At 39.4% G+C, this 24,559-nt stretch overlaps 1 protein-coding gene across 2 annotated transcripts in view; it reads left to right on the top strand.

The window, feature by feature from the left end:
• The first annotated feature begins 3,715 nt into the window (after window positions 1-3,715).
• Window positions 3,716-24,559, top strand: part of ASTN1 (astrotactin 1) — a 315,040-nt gene continuing 294,196 nt past the window's right edge. The window contains exon 1 of one of the 2 annotated variants that reach the window (XM_054693451.1): window positions 3,716-4,169. In XM_054693451.1, coding sequence (XP_054549426.1) covers window positions 3,887-4,169 — 283 coding nt within the window. In that variant the 5' untranslated portion in view covers window positions 3,716-3,886. The remainder of the gene's footprint in view (window positions 4,170-24,559) is intronic. The other variant, XM_054693450.1, reaches the window with a different exon arrangement.

Consider the following 24,559-nt stretch of genomic DNA (forward strand, 5'->3'; position numbering starts at 1 on the left):
GAGCGAGCAAGGCCCACGTGTTTGGTTTTTATATCCAACCTGGCTGCCCAACTCCACCCTCAGGTCCCAGCCACCCTCCCCTTGGTGGTGATGGGATTTGTCTTTCCCAATGTCCTGATGGCTTTAGTCTGGAGTGGGGGTGGAGTCCACAAAGCCTGTATGAGATTATCTCAGGACATCCTTTCCCCCTAACAAAGGTAGGATGTATGTGTTTCTGTAAGTACTTTATGCTAGTAGCTATGAGAAAAGGAAGTGATAGAAGGTTTCACAGTATAGCCAGGCTAGAGATTGGTCTGCAGAGATGGGGTGACTTGGGATAACAGTAGTTAATTTGGGGAGGACAGAATGGCAAAGGAGGCGTGAAAAGGGAAAATGGGCTTTAATTTGATTGAGATGGACCCATGTGTTGTCATAGAATGGGAGGTGATAGTGTAGTAAGCATTAGATCTAAGAGAATAAATATTATGAGATTTGGAAGAGTTTCTAAAATTTCAAACCATACTTAAACTTTATCCTGTAAGAAAGTGAAAACTTTAAAATGGCATGATAAATACAAGATTTTGTGAAGATCAGTAATGTTTGTATAAAAAAAAATAGTTTAATAGCCAGAAGAGTTATTGTGTTATATGAGTCAAGGAACAAGGCCACTGTACTTGAATTCACATTTAAGAAGTTGGACCTCACGAGAAGTCAGGCTTAGAGATAACCAGAAGCTGCTATTTTACAGTCTTAGTGGCTGGCATAAGCTCCACTAGGCAGAGATCACTTGCCCCACTTTATTGATGGAGGAACTGAAAATAGGAAGGTTCCAGTTTACCTCCAAATAAACAAATAATGGAGTTGGTCTTGAATGTTGCTTTAGGAAATCACGTTGTCTCTACACAAAGTAATGATTGAGATGCAGACAAATTTATCCCAGGCTGCATTTAAATGTAAAACATCATGCCCTTGGGCCTCCCTGGTGGTGCAAGAGGTTAAGACAGCAACCTGTGAAGCTATCCACAGCCACTGCAGCATGTTGGATACCTGGCCAGGGAGCGACCCATATGGCACAGCAGTCCTTTCCTTTCTTGCCTGCTGCTCCCCTCAGCAGTATATTTCAGTTGATCTGCATATTCTGTTCCCCACTCTGTCTCTGGTGAATCCTCTCCCCCTCCCACACCTCTGACCTGTACCCCACCCAGCTCTTGTATGCAAAAATAAATCTTTTTTTTTTTTTTAAAAAAAACACCATGCCCTAAAGATAATCTGTTTTCTGTGGACTTTAACCTTTACCCCCATCACTAGCTATTTGTTTCCCTAAGAGGAGGTCATTTTTTCATTGTATTCATGTTTACAGGAAGCCACTGCTTTGGCAAAAACTCTTTATTTCTACATTTTTGTTGCTCTGCTCTTCCATAGAGAAGTCTATAAAGGCTTGCAACATCAATTTCCACATATTTTGAACTCAATATATATTTTTAACTGGCCATTTAATCCATGCACTTTTTCTTTTAGATGTGAATACAAAGAATAAAGCATATAAAGGTGAGAATGGCTAGGAAAAGACTACATATTTTCTGATTCATCAGAAAATCAAGCCCAAATGTTTCACTTGGGATTCCTAACATGTCTCAAGTCTTTCCAGAAAATTAGAAAGACATATTTCAGAGTGATAGATTCTTTGTTACTCAAATCAGGAATTGTAATTTTGTTTAATAATCTCTCCAGGTCTCACTTAATGGCCAGGGTATGGTTTCCTCAAGGAATCACAGCATTCAGTAATTCATTCATTAATGTTTACAGAATGAATTACTGTAATCTGTAAAGTCTAGTGATTATTCATGGCCACACCTAGATGCACCATGTCTGAGGAGTGGAAAAGGCACTCAGCAAAGAAATCTTGTTTGTGGTCTTAACTCCAACTCTTAGCAAATTGATCTTGGGTAGATCATCTCACTATTTCTCTGGCCTCAATTTCCTCATCGATTAAATGAGAGCTTGGGCTAATCTATGCTTTGGTAGTTTCATGTAGTTTTACATTTCTGGTGTCCACTCTGATTATTTAGTGGCAAACCTTGCAAAACTAAGTTTAATTCTTGCTCTTTTTTTTTTTTTTTTTTTTTTTTTTTTTATGCTAGGGAGGGTAGGAAAAAAGGTATCATGGAGACTTCAGCTACTTCAGTACCTCCCAGGGAAGCAATGAAGATGAGGACAGGTTTTTGAAAGGTCATTAGCTGATAAACTTTATCTGTAGTAATTTGCAATGGTGCATGATTTTATACTTCTGGTGTAATTCTCACATAATTCAAATTCAAAGGGCTTTAACATGTGATAAGTTATTTTTGGTCTTTTTTTGTGGTGTAAACAAATCTTTCACTCCTTAAACATGATCTTAAGTATGGCTCATTTTCTCTATCCCTATCCATCAACTAGAGTAACCTTGTGAAATATGTGACAAGAGTTTTTTTTTTTTTTTTTTTTTTTTTCTTTTAAAGGACATCCAGCCACAGATGCCAGGTAGAATAAAAATAAAATTGTTTCCTAAATAGGGGTCCTCTTTGAAAATGATGGTGCATTAAATTCTGAGAGTAGAAACATAGTAGACTATGTTTATAACATAGTCATCTAGCATTTAGCATTCAAATCAGCATTGAATAAATGATGTTGGGGGGCATAATTTTGAAATGTTATTAGTTATCATGTGAGAGAAAAATCAGTTAAACATCGGATTCTGGCACACACAAACATAGCTTCTTCTACCACTGTTTATTGCATACTCTCATCACTTTTAAAGGACAGCACATCCAAGAATATTCTTTTACTTCTTTTCCATTTGTTAAGCATACTTAGAAACTTGAGTTTTTACCACAATTTCTTCCAACTCTGTTCCGTTTACTGAGTTCTCTAAAATTAAAGGCTCAACATTCCTTCCTGCCAGCTCTACTCTTTCTAACAATAGCATCCCCTAACCCATCTTTATATTAGTTACCATAGATAACATTTATAAAAGAGAGAAATTAAGATGAGGTAGAGAGAACTTAGAAGTAAAAGTTCTTGTCTTCTGCTTAACTCTGTGTAGTGAGTGCATTGGCCTTGTTCTTTGTCCTTCTTATCTATCTCTTGATCAGTCTACATCTCTATACAGAATAGTTCTTTCATACATTTCTGCAAAGTTAGTGCTGAGTAAAAGGCACACTGCATTTATCCCAGCATTCATTTATCCAATACGTAAACTCAACAAGTGAGAAAGACACACACACACACACACACAGAGGTGGCACTACCTACACCCACAAAATTACTGGGGGAGGATTTACCTCTAAAGAGACACCCCCTTCCACACACACACCTGCTTGGAGGAAGCGCCCTTTAAGGAGCATGATGTGCGCGCGCGTGTGTGCCCTTCCCAAGCCCTCTGGATGATGATGCTAGAGGAAAGGTTTTGCATTGCAAAGACGGATTTATTTATTTAATTTTAATGTTGTGCAGGTAGTTAATAACCAAAAGCATTGGGGGATGCAAAGTAGAAAGGCTGCAGCACGGGCAGCCTGCTGGGGGCTGACCTGATTCCCTAGAATCTTCGCTGTCTTCCTCTCTCCTCCCGACGCCCTCCCTTCTCTCTTCTCCTTTCCATTGCCCCCACCCCCCCTCCGCCCCACGGTCCCCCCTCCCCACCCCGCCTCCCCGTCCCTTCCACAGATATGCAGCTCCCGAAAACAAAGAGCGCGGGCTTTCCAGCCGCCAGCGCTTAAGCCCAGCACCCAGCAAGCAGCATCTCGTTCCGGGGACCAGGGCTGCGCATCCCCTCCCCAACCTCCCCCGCCTCCCGCGCTCGCTCGCTCCCTCCCCGCTCGCTTCCTCCCCCACCTTCGCAGCGCTGGGAGGAAGGCGGCCGGGGCTCAAGATGGCTTTAGCCGGGCTCTGCGCCCTGCTCGCCTGCTGCTGGGGGCCGGCGGCGGTGCTGGCCACAGCCGCTGGCGACGTGGACCCATCCAAGGAGCTGGAGTGCAAGCTCAAAAGCATCACGGTGTCGGCGCTGCCCTTCCTGCGCGAGAACGACCTGAGCATCATGCACAGCCCCTCGGCCTCCGAGCCCAAGCTCCTCTTCTCTGTGCGCAACGACTTCCCGGGAGAAATGGTTGTGGTGGATGACCTGGAGAACACCGAGCTGCCCTACTTCGTGCTGGGTAAGTCTCGGGGGAGGTCGAGACGGCCGGAGGTGCTAGCCCGGCACCCCCCACCCCCCACTCCAGCTCGATCTCCACACCCACTCGCCGGCGACCTCCCCTCCCCCACCCCTGCCTCCTTGGATCCGCCCCAATCCCACACCGCTCTCCACACCCACTTGCAGGCTAGAGCGCAGGTGCACCCGACTTCTGCCCCTGTCCACTGGGCCCACAGCCTCTGCTCAGCTGCCCTGCCTCAGAGGAACAGGTTGCATGGGTCTCTGAAATATTTCCTGGCCTGACCTGCCAGCCTTGTTTCCGGGGCACACTGGCAGAGTACTTCTTGTCTGCTACCAGCTCAGCTCCCATAAGTCCTTTCCCCACTCCCTGCTCAGATATTTGCTTTCCAACCCCTGGACATCCACACCCTCCCTCTGCATTTCCCGAGGGAATTAAAAATCACACCCAGTTATCACCTTGACAGGAATGTGCCAGTCACATTGCTCTGGCTGGATTTCTCCTTCACTCTTGAGACCTCTTTACCTGTCCCCAGGTTAGTGACACTCTTTGGCCTTCCTTCAGAACACTCAAGTTTCCTTTACCCCTGGTGTCCATCCTGGAGAGCCTTACCTCCATCCCCACATGCAACAACTTCCTCCACATCTTCATGCCACATCACAGTTTCTGGGACAAAGACACCACCAAGGTGTAGTCTATTAATAATGGGCTCTTCTTTGTTCCCAAGACTTCCTTAGATAGACACAGGGATTCCTGCACACAGAATTACTTCCCAGGACAAGAGGTCCCCCCACCTCTTCCTATTTTAATTTTCTTAGGCCACAAAGCTCCTTTGGATCCTAGAACCCCTATATCACTTGTAATCACCCCTCTTTTTCACTAGCAAGCTACGAAAATACTGTGGGCCTGTCCAGTCCAGCATCATGCAAAGCCCCGCAGAGCCATGGGACTTTCTTAACCAGAATTTCCCTCACTTCTCCATGTGCAGATATCTCTCTGCCCCTGCTGTGCACACCCACCATACAATCCATTTCTTCAGTGATGCTTGAATCATTCTTATTTTACACAGGAGAGAAATCAAGAGAGTTAAGTCTTTAGATTGAAGAAAAACATTGCACATGTCCAAGAGGCTCATCCATTTACTTGGTCTCCTACCAAATAGAGTTCACTTTGCAGAAACATGGCTTCCTGGTGGCCACTTGTAGGTTAGAGCCACAAGTGGAATACTATCGAACAACTCTTTTTTCTCTTTCTTCACATGAGATGGCTTCACAGTGAAAACACTAAGAAGTGGGTGAGTAAAGTCCCACTCTCTAAGCCCTATGGAAAAGCAATTTTAGAAAATTCCTGGCCCTTTGAAAAGTTGGCTTATACTTCCTGGAGTGTACAACAGTCAACCCCATTAAGCCCAACCTACACTTTTGATACAATTCTTTATTTTTATACTTAAAAATGTACCAATCACATAATAAAACAGGGGGCAGGCTGGGCATGGGGACATTGTGGATATGCTGCTCATGAAAATGTACAATTGTTGGGTTATTCGTGGATTTTATGTCAGTCACGCTGATGTGCATGTACAATCTGTTCACCACAGTGACTAAGAATGAGAATAGGGAATTATGTGTTTCTAAAGAGCCTGTTTTAGGCTCTCCATGCAGTGTTTACTGTGCATGAAGTGGGACATGTGTGGTGTATAAATAAAGGTTGATTGTACCAGCAGATTTTCAAAATTCCATTTCTTTTTTTGCAGTATCCCAAAACCAGGGCCTAAAGCTGTGATGTACCCACTAGGATGCCCTGTGCACAGCGAAGACCCAGATGTTAAAAAATGGGTTTTCAGCACCTCTGTGTAAAGCTGCCCACTGCAGCACCCTGCTGGAGTTGCTATGGTAACCTCCTGCAACTTGGCATTTACACAGGAACAGAAATACTCTTTTACTGTAGGGCCAGATGCATTTGTTAAATGCATTATTTGTCCCCTGCCCTTCCTATCAATGGGATATGTTCTAAACAAGAAATATACTGGTTTTTCTCACTTCTGGCCCAGTATTTCCTTGGGAATAGGAGTGAATCCCAGCTTGAGTGGTAGAGTGGAGCTGGGCAGAAAGGAACAAGAGTTCAAGTTCTTTGAGGGTAGACCTAGGTCTAGTTGCTTTTGAAGTTAAATTGTGTGGCCTGGATTCCATCACTCATGGTCGGTAGTAAGGACTGTAGTTAGTTTGATTTAGCGCTTTTTCTGCTTTTATCTCTAAAACATAGTTTGCTTAATCCATCCCCTGGAAGCATCCCCTGAATGCTTAATCATTCAGTCCCGGGATTTATTGAGCATTCACTTGTGCAGCACTCTTAGGAATTACTGGGACACACGAGTTAAAAGAACAAATGGTTCCTGCCCTCAGGCACTCTCCAGTCAGTGGAAACAGACTGAGGTGTCTTTAAGGGTGGTAAGCACAAATACCTGCTTGTGTGGTATGGGGGTTAAGGTGGAGGGAGTACTTCATGGTAAGCGCAGACTCCATTGACTAAGGAGGTTGACCAAAATCAGATCCTTTGGCTTCCTTTGGTGTCCACCAGTAAATCCTCCTACTTCAATGAGACCAGTAAGAGTCTTCTGATTGCTGTCAACCGCTCCAGCCTCTGATCCCTGCACACAAGCTGTGTCTTCTCAGGTCTTTTGGTGGACCTTGAGAATATACTGCCTCCACCTGGATGCTCTCTCCTCCTTCTCCACTTGGCAGTTATTCGTGCTTTCTGATAAGCCCTGCACACATGTCTCCTTGCTATAAAGCCTTCTCTAACCTCTCTAGGCAGTCTTTTTTTTTTTTTAAAGATTTATTTATTTATGCATATAAGAACTGGGGTACAGGCCAGAAGTGTGGGGTGGTGGTGAGAGGATTCACCAGAGACAGAGTGAAAAACAGTACAGGCAGAGTGACTGAAATACACTGCTGAGGGGAGCAGCTGGCGAGTCAGGAGAGGTCTGCTGCACCATGTGGGTAGCTTCCTGGCTGGGGATCAACCTAGTGCTGCAGTGGCTGTGAATAGCTTCATAGGTTGTGTCTTAACCCCTTGCGCCACCAGGGAAGCCCTGCAGGCAATCCTAGTCCATCCCCTTCTCTGCTGCTTGCACAGCATTAAAACAAATGTTGGATTAAAAACAAAACCTAAGGAATGAAATTAATGGTAGATTGGATTTGGTTTGATAGAGGAAAGGTGAACCTATTTGAGGTCATGGAAGAAAGATGAACAAAGGATGGTGGTGGAGTATTTGGGGGAATGGTGCGTGTAGGGCACTGTATGTGGATCAGCCTTGTGGTTTGAGAGCACAGAGGACCTTGCCTGGCTTTGTAGAGTGAGACATAACTCAATGAAAAAAAATTGCAGATGGCGGAGGGTTGACTTGACCTAGAAAGCCATGAGACCTGACTCACAGAGGCTAACTGACCATCGGCGTTGTCCAGTTTGCTTGTAGAATAATCACAGGAGGTGGTGAGGGGGAGACTATATGCCCTGTGTATATGAGGTAGGGTTTGCAAATTGTGGTGCATAGGCCTTTGTTGGGCACAACCTAGGTTAATCTGAAATAGCACCCCCTTTTGTTCGTAGAGGGAAGAGAGGAAGAACAGGAGCCACTAAAGGAAAAGGAAGGCCATGCTGTATTGTAGGCAGTGCTTGTGATGACCACGGAAACTTGCACAGAGGCTTTGTTTTGGCTGACCACATGATGAGTAGTTTCCCCATGCCCAAATATGAAAACTTTGAATAGCCTTTAACTGGATTTCATCAAGTGTACTGCCCAGGTGGTCTTAGCAACGCACCAGGCCTCAGGGATATGTCCTTGGGTAGCTTCTGGGATCCAGAAAATTGAACAAAATGTCCTTGTGGGAGGGAGTTGGTGAGACTCCTCTGATTGTCCTGTTCTAGCTCCCAGGTCAATAGGTGGTCATTTCTTTTGATTGTCTTCCCCGGTGAACACATGTGACTTTCAGTATGTTTTTTTGGGCAACACATAGCTTAAAAATATTTTGAATTTGAGTGTTTTTAATTCAGGCATGCCTATCTCAAGATTGTCAGACTTCCCACAATTCCTGATTTTCCTATGGCTCATGCTCCTCTTCATGGTACTTATCTGGCAACTCTAAGCCAAGTAATCTAAACCCTAGCTTTCAGAAATATAAAACTCTCTGCAATATCACAAAACAAGGGTAAGTTTTAATTTAAGATGTTTAGAAACATAAGCCACTCAGGAGAATATGAACAATTTGCCAAATTAGTTAATTAAAATTTCATATCACAATTAAACTTTCATCTTTTAAGACAGTAGACATTCCTGTTCTGAAGGCATGTTTGATTTTTGAGACAACTGGTCAACCTGAAGTGTGGCTACTACACTGAATCTGGTTTTCTGTGCTGTGAACAGAACATGTTGATCACCGTCATTAGTATTTGAAAGTGATGTTCCTCTGTTTCCGACCTGACTATTGAACTTGTGCATGGATAAAACTTAGTGAAGAAAGCTGTTTCTCTTGTGCCTTGGCGTTTAGCTTGAGCTGTCATGGAATTTGATTGAAGAAGGTACTCCTGAAGATAAATCAATCAGACTGCAGAGATGTGCTGAGTTCCCATAGGCAAGATGCTGTTTAAAGTGTTGGAGCAGTTCAATGTGCTGGTTAAGAGAACAGGCTTTAAAGACAGATCTGGTGTGGACTTCTGGCTTTTCACTTATCCAATGGTGGAGAAAAGGATCAGAATGGTTAAGTCCTTCCTCAGGGTCACATAGGTAACAATTGATGGAATCATAACTGGTTCTCTGGTCAATAAACCATTTAAGCCTTTCTCCGAGTGACTATTTTATATGCCTTAAATTTTTCAATATCTATTCCTTTTTCATGAGTGGAGAAAAAGGTTAGAATACAGAAAGCACATTTACCTGATTTGTATAGAAGAGTCCTTTGTGGCTACTGTTCCCACTCTGTCTCTGGTGAATCCTCTCACCCCCCATACTTCTGGCCTGTACCCCAGTTCTCGTATGCATAAGTAAATAAATCTTTAAAAAATAATCAAAACATAATTATATACAAGAACTGGGGTGTAGGCCAGAGGTGCTGGGGGTGAGAGGATTCACCAGCGGCAAAGTGGGGAGCAGAACAGGCAGATCTACTGAAATACACTGCTGAGGGGAGCAGTTGGTGAGACAGGAAAGATCTGCTGCACCATGTGGGTCACCTCCCGGGTTGGGGGTTGAACTCATGCCACTGTGGCTAGTGATAGCTTGATAGTGCTGAGATGTTAACCCTTGTGCCACCAGGGAGGCCCCCTAGGAAGCAGCCTTAACCCTTAGGAAGCAATCTTAACTTTCCTTTCATACATCTATCTCCCTCTTTGAGAAGAAACTTAAACATTTGTTTCTTCCAGCAGCTGTCTGCTACAGTGAACTTGCCTAGATTAATAGTAAACAGATTGCATAGAGTGGCAACCCCTTCTAAGACTTGGGGTGGGTAAATGGTAGCAATCTTAAGATAGTGTCCTCAGACCTTATATAATTCATAAGGCAATATGCACTAATTTATAGTATTGAGAAGTTTATTGTTTACTGTTTCTCCGCTGAAAAGTAGATTTTTCCATCAAAGGAATTTTGAATGCCAGAATGATGAATTTTATAACTCTTCAGATGCTCTTGTGGATATATGGCTTAAATTCGAATCATTGGGGTTTTTGAAGGGAAATTTGTTATTCATCTTAATTTCTTATTCATCTTTCCAGGCAAAATTATATGTATGTGTATATATATATGTACATATACACGTGCACACACACATGCACACACACACACACACTCAGGGATGTAATTAAAACTAAAAAGTTGGTATTTCTCAGATTAAGGCCAGTTTACAAGAACGGAATTTGGCACCTTTTCAGCATGGACATGCCAAGTCTTTATTTCTTCACTTTTACACCAGGTTCAAATATATGCACACAGATGGCAGAAGAAGCTCTATTTTAAGCAAGTTAATCTCTCAGGACAAGTTAAAGCCTATGGTAATTTCTAATGTGCCACCATTTGGCATTGCTCATCTTTTTTTATTATAAATATGAAATAGTTAAAATTTTATTTTTTAATCACATATAGTATAAAACTTTGAGAAAAACAGAGTGCCTCTATTGATCCCTAGGTTTCCAAGGAATAAAATTTAGAAAAATTAAATGCTTGTTGCTGGCAATCTAAAGTAACATGGCAACTTACAGAAAACAACATGATATCATCTAGTAAAGTTGAAAATGTGCCTGCCTTATGACCCAGCAGTTATGCTTCCAGGTACTTATTGTGCAGAAATTCTTGCATGTATATAAAGGACTATTTGTGGCACCATTCTGTAAATCTGGAAGCAACCTGTAGTCCATTACCAGGAGGTCAGAAGTAAACAGGTGATGTATTCATTCAATGGAATATTATGTCACTATGAAAATAAATGAGTTGTAGCTGCCTATACCAGCATGGGTTAAGTTACACAAATGTCATAGCTAGTGAAGAACCAATAATGATACTTTACTATTAGCTAAACTTCATACTTTCTTCAGATTTCTTTAATTTTTACCTAATATACTTTTTCTATTCCAAGAGCCCAGGAGAACCACGTTATAATTGGTCATCACCTCTTCTTAAGCTCCTCTTGGCTATGACTGTTTCTTAGATAATTTTGGATGATCTTGACGGTTTTGAGGAGCATTGTTCAGATATTTGGCAGAATGTCTGTGGATTGGAATTTGTGTGTGACTTTCTTCTCATTAGAATGTTACTGTGAGTTTGAGGGGAAGAAGCCTTAGAGATAAAATGTTATTTCTTCACATCCTATCAAGTTTCTATTCTCTAAATATGGCAAAGCACTGTTGCTATTGACCTTGACCGCCTGGCTAAAGTGGAATTTGTTGAATTTCTCCACTAAAAAGTGACACTCTTTTCCCTACCATTTCCATCTAGCTTTTAATTTATATTTTATTTTTACTAGTTAATTTTTTTATTTTCTTACATCTTTGTTAATGTTTGGATAGTGTTTGATTTCTCCCCTCTGGCATAGTCCCTATCATTCTCCCACTACCATATCATCTGCATTTCTAAAGGGAAATTACTTTGTAGCGCCCATGTAAAAGAAATGGATGGTTATGGCCCATCTTTTTGAAGGCTGAGTATCAACATAAGTTATTTAAAATTATCCTGCCTGAGAGAATTGTCTCATGTCCTATTTATTCATTTATTCAATCATTTATTTATATCAGATAAAATCACGAATATTTATATTTATTTTATGCTTTGGGTTATATCCTATACTAGCCTATTGATTTTATTACTGAATTTGTTCCAGCTTTGGCTAATGGGTGCTCTTTGTATTGACTTTTTGTGTCCCTTTGCCATACTGCCATCGATGGGGATTTTGTTTCGTTTTTGTGTTTTGAGCACTTTGTTACTTTCTGTCACTACAAGCTGCTTCAGGCTCATTTTGTATATTGCCAATGCTGCATCTTAGAATCAGCCATTTTCCCAAGAAGACCTGATTCTTTTAATTGAAGAATGAGATTAGAAATCAAGTCTGGGCACAAGGTATGCTCATTTGTACCAGGGTGTTGCTGCCCCTAGGCCCTCTGAGTTGACAGAGCAAGGAAATAGATATGTGCATTAAATCATAGGTATATACATATCTATAAACTATTAAATATGCAACGATCTGTATCTATATTAAGCTAAACTTGATGCATATTGATGTCTCCAGCTCCAATCCATTACCTAATTTTCATTTTCTAATCCATTATCTAATCCATGGGTCATTCTAGCCTCCTCCCCTGGCTTACCCGACCCCAACTGTGAGAAAGCTGGCTCCCACTATCTCCTATCCATTTATTTAATTGTTCAGTTCCACTGTGCATGTATAGCAGTACCAGAATTGTTTACCATAGCCCCAAGGGGAAAAAGCTGATCAATTACACTACAGTTCTTATATACAGCTTCTTTTTGCCTTTAGTCTTGCAGATGCCATTCATTTCAAAAGTTGTTTAGGTCAGTACTTTTACCCCTTATCCCTCTGGTGAGGTTGTTTCAGTGTTTGTGATACTGTTCATGATTTGTAACATGTGCATTCATCCTGGGCTCATGCAGCCTCCTAAACAGTTTCTTTACTTTGACTTAGCACATATTAAGATTGACTCCATGCTTTAAAATTCTGTGGATTTTAACCAATGTATATTGTCTTATATCCACAATTATAGCACCATACAGGATTTTTTACTACCCTATAAAATCCTTCAACCTACTCCTACTCAACCCTTCTCTTTACCTCCAAGATCTTCTACTGTCCTATAGTTTTGCCTTTTCCTGAATGTCCTAGAATCATATGGTATTGTAGCTTTTCAGACTTACCTCATTCACTTGGTATTTAAGATCCATCCATATTTATTTTTTATGTCTTGATAACTTGTTTATTTTTATTGATGAATAATATTCCATTGTATGAATGTGACACTTGTTTATCCATTTACCTTTTGAAGGACATTTTACTTGCATCTGGTTTTTAACTTTTGACTATATCAGCATACAGGATTTTGTGTGCTTATTTACTTTTGTTTTGTTTTTGTAATCTCAATGCAGAGATATAAGTTCATCATACTTTTTAATTCACAATACTGTTTATCATTGATTTATGAAAGTTCTCATCTTTCCAGTGGTTCATGTATTTGCCTGCTTGTTTATTTGTTTCTCTTTATCCCTACTCCAAATTCTGATCTACTCTTCCTCATTGGCAGACATTCTATTTTTCCTCAATGTTTATCTTTTTTTAGTATGTCTTGCAAAATGTGAGTAGTTGTTTTATGTTCATGTATTTTTAATTTAACTAGAAGTTGATGTGGTATAATGAAATCCTGACTGTTATTCTTTTCAGTCAGCATTATATTTTTAAGATCCACTCATGTTACTGTGTGGAAATGTAGACCAACACTGTCCAGTTGAGCTTTCTGTAATAATGATAATGTTCTGTATCATTCATATCCAGTAGGGTCCACATAAAAGAGCCACCTGTGGCTCTTCAGCACTGAGGCACTGATTTTTTTTTTTTACTTTTTATAACATTTAATTAAGTTGCATTCAAATAACCTCATAGGGCCTGTGGTGACCATATTGAGCCAATGCATACTTAAAATTATATAGAACATTTCCATGACTGCAAATAGACTTATTGGATAACACGTCTAACCCATTAATTCTGACTGCTGCAGATTACTCTGTGATGGGCATCCACCACATTTACCTATCTTCTCATCATTGGAAGTGTCCATCATTGGAACTGGGTGCCCCCAGTTCCCTGTCAAACTACAAGAATGCTACAGCTACCATATTTGTGCATATTTCCTCAACGACCACTATGAAACTATCTCTGGAATGTATGAGCAGGCATAGAATTTCTGGTTCATTAAGATTATATAACTTGATTTGATTAAATACTGTCAAGTTGTGTTCAGAATGGCTGCACCAGTCTCTACTGTCATCAATAATATTTGAGGGTGACCCGTATCCCCATATTCCCACCAATGCTTGTCATATCTGGTATTCTAATATCGGTATTTGTCAATACAGCAAGTATAAAGTGATATTTCATTTATTATTTTTAGAAGCATTGTAAATACTATGGAGATTATCCTTTTGACTCTAATACTAGCTGCAAATACATATTTCCCCAGATTATTGATTCTCTCTTGGTTTTGCCTATGCTTTTGGTTAGCTGGTTGGTTGGTGGGTTTTTTAGAAACTTTTGAATTTTATGTAATTTAGTATTTATGTTTTACTTCCATATCTTGAGTCATAATTGGTATGTTAGTAGTTGTCTTTCAGTCTGCCTTTTTGTAGAGTTTCAGAGTTTTCTTTTCATGCAGTTCTTGTACATTTCTTGCTAGACTTCTAAGTATTTAAACTTTTGTGCATGTGTATGTGTGTTTGTGTGCGCATGCATGTGTGTGTCTGTTCTAATGGTTATAGTATACGTATGTGAAAGCTATCAGTGTTTGTGTTTTGAATTTTAACCTTTGTTATCTTACTCAACTACCTACCTATTGTTGTGTTTCTGTTGGTTCATATTGATAGCTATATAGATATGTCACATGCAAAAACTGATAATTTTTATACCCTTCCCTGTTTTTATACCAATAATTTCATTCTCTTGTGAGGTAAAATTCCAAATAAGAATGTGATAATGTGAACTCCTGTCTTTTCCTGGCTTTAGATGTCAAAACTGCTGTCTTGCAATTACAATAATGGCTTTTGGATTAAAATATATAAAAATATTATAGCAAGGAATAATTGTATATCATTTTCTTATTCAGAATGATTTCTAATAAAAAGTATTTTTTAGTATTTATAGCCATATGATTTTTCACAGATTTAAAAAAAGGATGGATTATATAAATAAATTTTCTAATATTGAACCATCCTTTCATTCCTGAAGTAACCTTCACTTGGTAAATAATTAATTACTAATAAACTATTAAATTCTGTTTGCTAATATTTTATTGAGGATATTTTGCATTGATATTCTTAAATAAGATTAGCCTTAGATTTTCTTTTTGCATTTGTATAATTTAGTCAGCATTTAGTAGTAATTTCACACGCTTTCTAAAAATAATTTTTAAGTTTTCTTTGTTTGCTCCAGAACAATTTAAATAGCTTTGAGATTATTTATATAGCCAATATTAGCCACTGTACCATACAGGGTTGTAAATATAATGACTGAACTCAGTACTGGTTACTGTGTTAGGAAATAATAACAGTTAACCTAGATAGGATACTAGGAAATTCTTTCCAGAGAAAATGACCTAGATTCTAGAAAATGGTTGTGATTCAAGAGATGATGAGATTTAGTCTGGTAACCATGGGTTCTGAGTTTTTATGATAAATTATGAACTTTTATCCAAAGGAAGAGGTAGTACAATGTATATAAAGCAAAATAGATGAAAGAATGTGCAACATATATGTAGTTAAGTATCATTTTGGCACCAATGTCAAAAGTTGAAACCTTTGGTTGCAGTCGCAAATCTAGGCATAGAATTTTAACCTTTGTTACCATGAAATAAATAGATACACACACATACACACACACACACACACATTTCTATATACCATCACCTGGAGTTCTTCAAAGCAAGACTATACATATGTTGTGGCCTTGAGTGATGGCTTCACATTGTTCTGTTCTCCCTGAAATTTGAATTATTTCCCCCATCATAATCTCATCTTGTTCTTATTCTTTCCCATGTTCCCTTTACTGTCCTTCCCAATTTTCTCTGGACAGCTCTTTTCAGTCTAGTATCAGTCAGGGTTATAACCTGAAAGACCACAATGGTAAAGAGAGACTACTTTATGAAAAGTTCCCTCTGCACATTTTCTTAGAGAGTTCTGAGAACATAGGAAGGATGACTGTTCTCTATTTTCTTCATTGATGCTTCCATATAGGTGCTCTTAGCTTTAGAACTGTGCCTGAACGCCAGCATCCACTGAGTATAAAATTTATGTATTAATATAAGTGTGATTTCCTGGAAATCACTTTCCAGGCTCAAATCAGTTTTTTGAATGGGTACTATAAGAAGAAAAGGGTTAATGTTTAGAAACAAAGAGACCTTTACAAAGTGATATAAAGAAGAAAAGTTTTTCTCTCCCAGATGACTGTTCTAAGGTGAGTGGTTTAGTTTAGAAGGGCAGCTCCACGCCATGGAGTTGTTCAGAGATTCAGAATTCCTCTTCCTTGTTGCTTTGTGTCCCCAGGTTGTTATCCCCTTCTGCATGTAGAAACAGATTTTCCAGCATGTGTGTTCAGCTCCTTGGAAGAGCAGAAATCCAGAGCAAAAGTTTCCTTTTTATTTGAGCAATCGAGGCAAAAACTGTGTAAGTCCCATCTACTCTGATGCCACTGGTGAGAACTTTGATGCATGCCCCAACTCTGGGCCAATGACTGTGGGAAATGCAGTCTTAGCTGGGTGGCCATATTTCAACTTAAATTCTAGAAAGAAAGAAAGTGAAAATAGAATTGAAAAAAAAAAAATAGCAGTCCCTGTCACTGGGATTGCAAAAAAATTAAGAACTATCCTTCTAGTCCTATACAATCCCTCTCTCCTTCCCGAGAACACCTCCTTTTTGGAAGTATACATCTCTGGCTTTGTCACCTTCTACCTTCTCTAGTTGCTTTCATTTATCAACTTCCAGGGCACTCACCAACATCTTTGGCATGCCTCTTTATTTTAAATCTCTATCCCATCTCCTACCTTTACCCAAGAATATTTCAATAACATTGTAGACTTACTTAGTCAGCAAATTTATTCTTAAAGGGCAATACAGTAAATATTATAAGCTTCTCCAGGCCATTTGTTTTCTATTGTTAACTACTGAGTTATAGCAGAAAGGCAGCCATAGACCATATGCAAATGAATGGATGTGGCTGTGTGCCATTAAAACTATTTTCAAAAGCAGGGAGTTGGCCCACAGTCCATAGCTTGCCAACTCCTAATGTAGACAGAACATCTGATTTCCTCCAAACTCCTTGACTCCCCAACACCAGTGAATGACAGCTTTCCATCTTTGTCACCTATACTATGGTCTCACGTCCTCATCCCTTTAAATCCTCCAACTTTTAAACTGGTTCTACCCATATACCACACGTTCTTCTTTCCAGCTTGCTCATGCTCTCAGTTGCACTCTGATATTTATTTAGCCCTTTGGAACCACCATTTTATTGATCCTCTCACTTTTTCCATATTTATTAGAATGTTTCTGTTATGTCATCCTTCTTCTCAAGTAACTTTTTATCAGAATCATCAATTTAATTGCTTCTTGTCATTAAATAGCAACTACTAGTGAAATGTCCAAATGTGGATCAATTCCCCCCCAAATCTACATGCTTTACTTCTATCCCTAGACTGAATACTGAGTTCTGTGAATTACTTCTTCCATTCATGAGGATTGGCAGAGCTATAAATGTCTGGGCTCTAATCTCACTTAGATCTAAACATTACTTATTAATTTTTGATTGTCCTTGATCAACCTCTCCTCTCATTGCCTCAAGTGACTATTTCACATCTTTAGTAGGATAGTTAAGCTCTCAACTTAATTTGACATCTTTACACTTAGCATACGACCTTGCCTCATACTTACCCAAAACATTGAGGCTATAAAGCATAAATTGCTCCAACTTTGTACATCCCTAACTTTCAAATTGTAAACCAACTTCCATATTCATTATTACTTTCTCATCTCCAACCACCAATATTTTTTGAGCAACTCTTAAGTACTGGTCATGATACTAGAATCTCACGATACAATGAGAACAAAAAGACAATCATGGGCAAGGAAGTCTGTCTCTTCAGAGACATTACTGTATTTCTCATTTCTCACTTGCAGATCTTTATTTTTTCTCTTCCCTTCTTTTGCTGAGCGCTTTCTATTTAGCTTATAGATATATTCATGTCTTTCCTATCTAAAAAACTTATACACTTTCTTGTGTACCTTCTTAGTGATTATCCTATCAGTTTCCCCCCACTCATAGTAACTTTTCTCCATTTCATTGAGGTTGCCATGAATCCCCTGTTGTTAAATCTAAGGGACTCTCTTCTGTCTTCATTTAATGGCTCACTGTTGCATTTCTCACTGCTGATTTTCCTTGAACTTGTCTCCTCATTTTTTTTTTTTTTTGGTAATGCAGAACCTCTGTATATGTAGAAAAGAATCTTATAAAACAGAAAGAAAGTCATGTGGCCAAAGCGTAAACACAGAAATAGCCCTTCCTAAATCAGCTGGTTACTTCCTGGCTTACAATACTGTACTGACTCCCAGAACCTGCTGGAGAATGTCCAGGACTCTTAGCAAGGCAGAAAATGTACTCCATGATTTGATTTCTACCTCTCTAGCACCATCTCAAAGTAACCTCATATTAGTTTGAAACTTTTTCACTGCAAATAAGAGAAAACGACTCAAATTGATGTAACTGATAAAGGATATACATGGACTCACGTCAGTGAAAGCGGTAATTGGCCTTGCTTTCATCAGGGTTCCAAGTGCATACCTCTGAGATTTTCCTGGCTTTCGCCTCTGTGTGTGGGCCTCATCCTTAGATTGGTAGCAAGATACCCCAGTAGTTGCACAAGTCACATCTATATGGAAACATGTGCAGAGGAAGAGTCAGGATTGCTTCTGAGAGCTCTCTCTCTTTTTTTTTTAATAAATTTTATTTTTATATTCCCCATACAATTGCAACCCCCTTATTTTGACCCCAATCCCTCCCCTCCCCACCCTCCACCCCCCATAGAGTGTCTCTGGTTCATAGTTTTTTGTTGATTTTGATTTTCACTTTCTTATAGTTATTCATTTTCCTGGTCCCTTATTTAAGTTTTCTAGATTCCTGCTATGAGTGAGACCATCCGGTATTTTTCTTTTTCTTTCTGGCTTATTTTGCTGAGCATGATCCCTTCCAGCGCCATCCATGTTGCTGCAAATTGCATGTGTTTATCTTTTTTGAATGCTGAGTAATATTCCATGGTGTATATGTACCACATCTTCTTGATCCAGTCATCTATTTTTGGGCATTTGGGTTGTTTCCAAAGCTTAGCTATTGTAAATAGTGCTGCTATAAACATAGGGGTGCAGGTGCTCTTTGGAATTGATGTTTCTGTGTCCTTTGGGTAAATACCTAGGAGTGGAATTGCTGGATCATGTGGAAGCTCTATGTTTAGTAGGTCCAGAAATCTCCACACAGCTCTCCATAGTGGTTGGACCAGTTTGCACTCCCACCAACAGTGTAGGAGAGTTCCTTTTTCTCCACATCCTCGCCAACATTTGTTGTTGCTAGTTTTTTTAATATGTGCCATTCTCACTGGTGTAAGATGGTAACTCATGGTAGTTTTGATTTGCATTTCCCTGATTACAAGTGATGTTGAACATTTTTTCATATGCCTGTTGGCCATTTGCGTTTCCTCTTCAGAGAAGTTTCTTTTTAGCTGAGAGCTCTCTCTTAAGAGGTAGAAAGCTGCTTCCTTTCAGTAGCCTCTGCAAGCCATTCGTTACAACTTTTTGGGATGATTCAACTTAGCCCTGCCTGTACTTGGACCATCTCTTTATCAAGAGAGATGCAATAAGTGGTCAGCTTCAGGACCTTTCTCTGGAGCTGAGGTCCAACTCTCAGATTGTATGGGTGTAGGGAAGGTGAGGAAGCAACCTCAAAGTCACTTCACCAATTCTCCTCCACTTTACACTTCAGAAATAATGACTTGTCATTTTCTTTTTTGTTCCTTGTCCCCCACCCATTCCTTTCATTCTTTCACATATGTCTTAGTAACAACTTCCTCTTTGGAGGAATCTTTGGCCTATTCTGTATTCTCATAGTACTCCATACATACTGCCCTGATAACACTCTCTCATTCTAAAATTATTTTCTTCCTGAATTTGCCTACCCTATGAGATGACGAACTCCTTAAAAGCAGACAGTTTCATAATCATCTCAGTCTGCTCAGTTTTGAGCACAGCTTCGACTCCTAGTTTGTTTGGCATGAAGTAGGTTTGTAGGGAGTATGTGTTGATCTTGGTTCCATTGAATTTCACCAGACTAACTCCATAGAAGCCTTCACATTTAACTCAGTGGAAAGTGCTCCAAAGATCTTCTCCAAATTGGTGAGATCCCTTATATAGTGTCTTTGAAATGAAAACTATTTTCCTCATAAGACTAAGGGATATTTTCCTCATAATATTAAACTATTTTCTCATAATATTTATTTTTTTCACTGAATCAATATTTGCATGGATGGTGCAAAGGTAGTGGTGGAAATAATGGCAGGAATTAATAATGTGACTGCAAAGCAAGCTATTTCACTTTTTATTCATAGTGTTTTTCTTTTTTCTTTTTCTTTTTTTTTTTTCTTAATCCAGTTTTAGTTCAGGATGTCCTGAGTGAAGTGGTACAAGATCAAGTGTGAGTTGTGAGAGCTATCTGCTTTTGTCTTGTGACATCATCTTTGAAATAACAACTTGAAAGTATAAACAAATTATAGCTAGTCAGATTTGGGTAATTGGTTGACATTTTCCTGAAGATGAGCAAAGTGGGTTTGGAAAACAATCAGCAATATTTGTTATCACTGGTAAAAATCCAACCTTGCAAGAGAAAAAAAACAATATTATAAAAACTTGTTTTGCTATAGTAAACTTGATAGCTTTTCAAAACTTACAGATTTTCTCATGAGACCAATAATGCTATTAAGGAGTGAGAGTTTTTGAAATCTATAATGAAATGTATCGGCCTTTGGAAGGTCTGTGTAACTCCATGAACCAGTATTTGACAAGTGACCAATGTAGGGTGTTCAAAACGATGCATGAGTAAAGATGTACATCCAGATTTCAACATGGATAATGAATTTTAATGAATACACAAAATGTTTGAAGTATGCTTTCTGGTTCTACCTTGCATTCACTTTTAAAAAATTAATATTTATTGAGTTTTGGTACAGTATCAAAGGAGAATATCCACAATTATCTGAGACACTTAAAATATTCCTCTCTTTTCTAACTTGGTATTTGTATGAGTGGAAGTTTCTTCATTTACTTCAGCCAAAGTAACATGGTACAATGTATTCAATGCAGAAGCAGTGATAAGAATTTTTTTAATGCTGCCTTCTTTTGGCTGAATATCTAATAGTGTTGCAAAAATGTAAGATAAAGTCACTTTTCTCATGATCTCTTTTGTCATAAAAACATTTTTTCATAAATCATAAGTTTATGTTAACATGTAGTGAGTTTCTTGTTCTTAAATGAATTAATAATATTTAAAGCATTTGTCAGTTCTGATTTTATTTTATTTTATTTTTTTAGGGATTTATTTATACAAGCACTGGGTACAGTCAGAAGCAAGGGAGAGTGAGATAATTCAGAGGGGAGAGTCCGAGGGGAGAGCAGAGCAGGCAAACTGACGATGTACACTGCTGAGGGAGCAGCGGGCAGCAGGAGAGGTCTGCATGCCATGTGGCACCCTCGCCCAGTGGCCGGGGAGTGAACCGGCGCTGCAGAGGCTGTGGGCAGCTTCGCAACCCAGCACTCAACTGTTTCGCCACTGGGGAGACCCAGTTCTGATTTTATTTTTTAATTTCTTTTTTGCATAGAAGAATCGGAGTATAGACCAGACGTGTGGGGAGTTAGAGGATCCACCAGAGACAAAATGGGGAGCAGAATGGGCAGATTTACTAAAACACACTGCTGAGGGGAGCATAGGATGAGACAGGAGAGGTCTGCTGCGCCATGTGGGTTAATTCTCTGGCCGGGGATCGAACTCGGGCCGTAGTGATAGCGCTAGACTTAACCCCTAGGCCAATAGGGAAGCCCCAGTTCTGAATTTAAAATAAGGTAATCAGTGATAGATATAGCTTACATAAACAAAAGCTCTTTATGTTTCTCAATAACTTTTAGCAATAAAAATTCAGCTTTGTTAAAACCAAGAAGTCTGATAACCACTGACCTCATTGACTTGGCACCTGCACTAGAAACTGCCCCTAATATCCCAGGGGACTCTTACCTTTCCTGTGAATATTGCAGCACTTGGTTTGTATCATTATTGGAACGCTTCTTACATAGTAACATATTAGTTCTGATGTCTGTTTTCTAACATTTGTACTTAGTTCTGGCTGGCATATACCTGATCCTTGTTGCTTGATGAATGAACAGAATAATGAATGAATAAACGAATGAATGAATGAAGGTTTCTGGTTTCCTAATTCTACTCCCAGCTCTGATTTTTGGCGCTGAATTCTAATGAGCATTTAGGTTGCTATTGTGAAATAATCTGTACCAACTATATTTGCTGTGTTTAGCTTCCACTGCCTTCATCCTATGGGAACTTTCTAAAACTGAGGAAGGAAAAGTGGTTGATTAGGAGTCTCCAAATCATGGCACGTAGAGGTGTTTTCAGGTGCTAGTCACTTTTTTTGGGATTTGGATGTACCGTGAACCTGAAAGACATAATGTTATCATTACTTAAAGGTTACAGAGAAAGCTGATTGAGAGATCATGACATTTAAAGCAACTTTACTTTACTCCTTGGGGGTTTTGAGATTAAAGATAAGAGGAATGGTTATTGTTCTAGAGCTACTTGGAAAAGCTTGAGATACTTTAAGACAGAGTCTTTAAATTCTAGGCATTTTCACCTTCATTTTCCACCAGAGGAACAGAGCTGAAAATTGTTTAGTAACCTTCTTCAAGGTTACAGGTTAAAGGAATCCAGTGAATAACCCGAATCTCTCAAATATTGGTCCTGGACTATGCAATCCTGGGGATTTAACACTTGGAAACTCAGAGATTAAAAAGACTTAATGCATTCTGAAAGCATTTATTCAGTTCTTCATAAACTTTTTCATGGCAGGAGATCTCTAAAAATGATGATCTCTCTGTCTCCATCAAGTAAATTGCATGTCTTTTCGTGGAGGCATGTGATGGGCTTAAGGGCTGTTTCTTTTTTTCTTTTTTTTAAATTTTTGCATAGAAGAACTGGGGTGTCATCCAGAGGTGCACCAGAGATAGAGTGGGAAGCAGAACAGGCAGATTCATTGAAATACACTGCTGAGGGGAGCAGCGGGTGAGATAGGAGAGGTCTGCTGCGCCATGTGGGTCATCTCCTTGGCTGGGGATCAAGCCCAGGCCTTAGTGGTGATAGCACTGAGACTTACCCCTAGACCACTAGAGAGGCCCTTAAGGACTGAGTCTTACATCATTTCCCGTCAATTGCCCCACGGGGTGTAGGTGAACATCATGTACATCCGCAGTCACAGTCTATTTGTAAAATACCAATATGCTAGGGAATACCTACTGGGAAATTCTTTCTGATAGAAGGTATCTTTGTAGAAAAGAACTGAATCTCATTATACTGTGTGTGGGTTCCTTGTATTCAATGAGAAATCACTGATCACCTTTCCCAGCATCTGAAACTTGTGGCACCTCCAAATTGTATTAGATTACCCCTAAACTGTGGACTACTGTCCAGTGGGTTAAAGCAACCCAAATGTACACCAAACCACTGGGCTCCTCTTCCCACTCCTGACCTATTTTGGTTTCTGCCTTAGTACTACTCATGTTTATTCCAGTTATCTGGCATAGAGAGCATGTTCCAGAATTTTTCACAATCTCATCAATGGCAAGTTATAGTAGGTAGAAACATGTAATAACCATAATTTCCACAAGGACTTGATAAAGTTCTAGTTAAACCTAAAGGCACAGATACTTAACATTTTGTTTACCTTTGGGACTTCGTTCAATGTCAGCATTGCCCAGTAAATAGTAATTTATTGTTTTAAAATAATATTAGGCTTACAGAAAAGTTGCAAAAGTAATGCAGAGAATGCCCAGATCTCCTTCACACAGGTCCAAATTAACATCTTGCCCAACTGTAATGAGTGAACAAAACTAGGTAATTAATAGAAAATATTTTTAGGTGGTACATGGGCTGTCATTTGAAAAATGTAATATTTAAACACCTGTGTGTTAAAAAACAATAGGCATGTCAATCTCCTAATTTCATTGACTTTGTCACTAAGATCCAGATTAATCAAAAGTTGATTTAAAGTTAATTAAAAAACAGGAAAATGATTAAAATTTCAGTTGGTATGTGGACGTGGCAAAATTAAATTATGGAGGTATTACTTGAAGAGGTGATATTTGGGAATCTCTGTCAGTATAAATGCATGATTTGGAAATTTGATGAATTTATATCCTTCACCTCACTGCCTTGGATTCTGGCTTCTCAGGACAGGTTTTACTGCTTCACAGTGCCACTCATGAATGATTTGCATCTCCATGCAGTAGGTTGATGATGGTCAAATCTAGAATAACGTCCCTGCACTTGTTCATAGCAAAGTTGACTTCCCTATAACCCTCACATTGCAATATAGATTGATGGTTATGGTGGTGATGATGGAAGTTAATGTTCTTGCTAAGACTGGACATTGACAAAAACTTGAAAATGTTCATACTAGAGGGAGATTTGAGAGGGAAATGTAAATTATCCAGTTAATGGGTTTTCCCCAATATAAATGCAAAAACTGCTTTCATCTTCAGGTCACCATGTAAATCACACTGCGGCCTGGCAGTTTTACATTCTCCCCGTTCTGTGCAGAGGTGATTACTAAGAACTTTGGAGCAGGGCAGCTATTCCAGGAGTTGAGATAGCCACCAGGGGTGCAGGGAAGGCTTGGAGAACTTGCGTTTAATCTGGAAGGGAATTTGCTGACCACATCTGTCTTCTGAAGTTCTGCCTTTCTTCATCCCTCAAGAGTCAAAAACATTTTAAATAATCTGTGATACTTGAAACTCAGCCTTTCTTTTTATATGTCTTCCC

The sequence above is a fragment of the Talpa occidentalis genome, unplaced genomic scaffold (genome assembly GCF_014898055.3).
Source record: "Talpa occidentalis isolate TD23 unplaced genomic scaffold, MPIMG_talOcc4v2.1 talOcc4.12, whole genome shotgun sequence".
Lineage (NCBI taxonomy): Eukaryota > Metazoa > Chordata > Mammalia > Eulipotyphla > Talpidae > Talpa > Talpa occidentalis.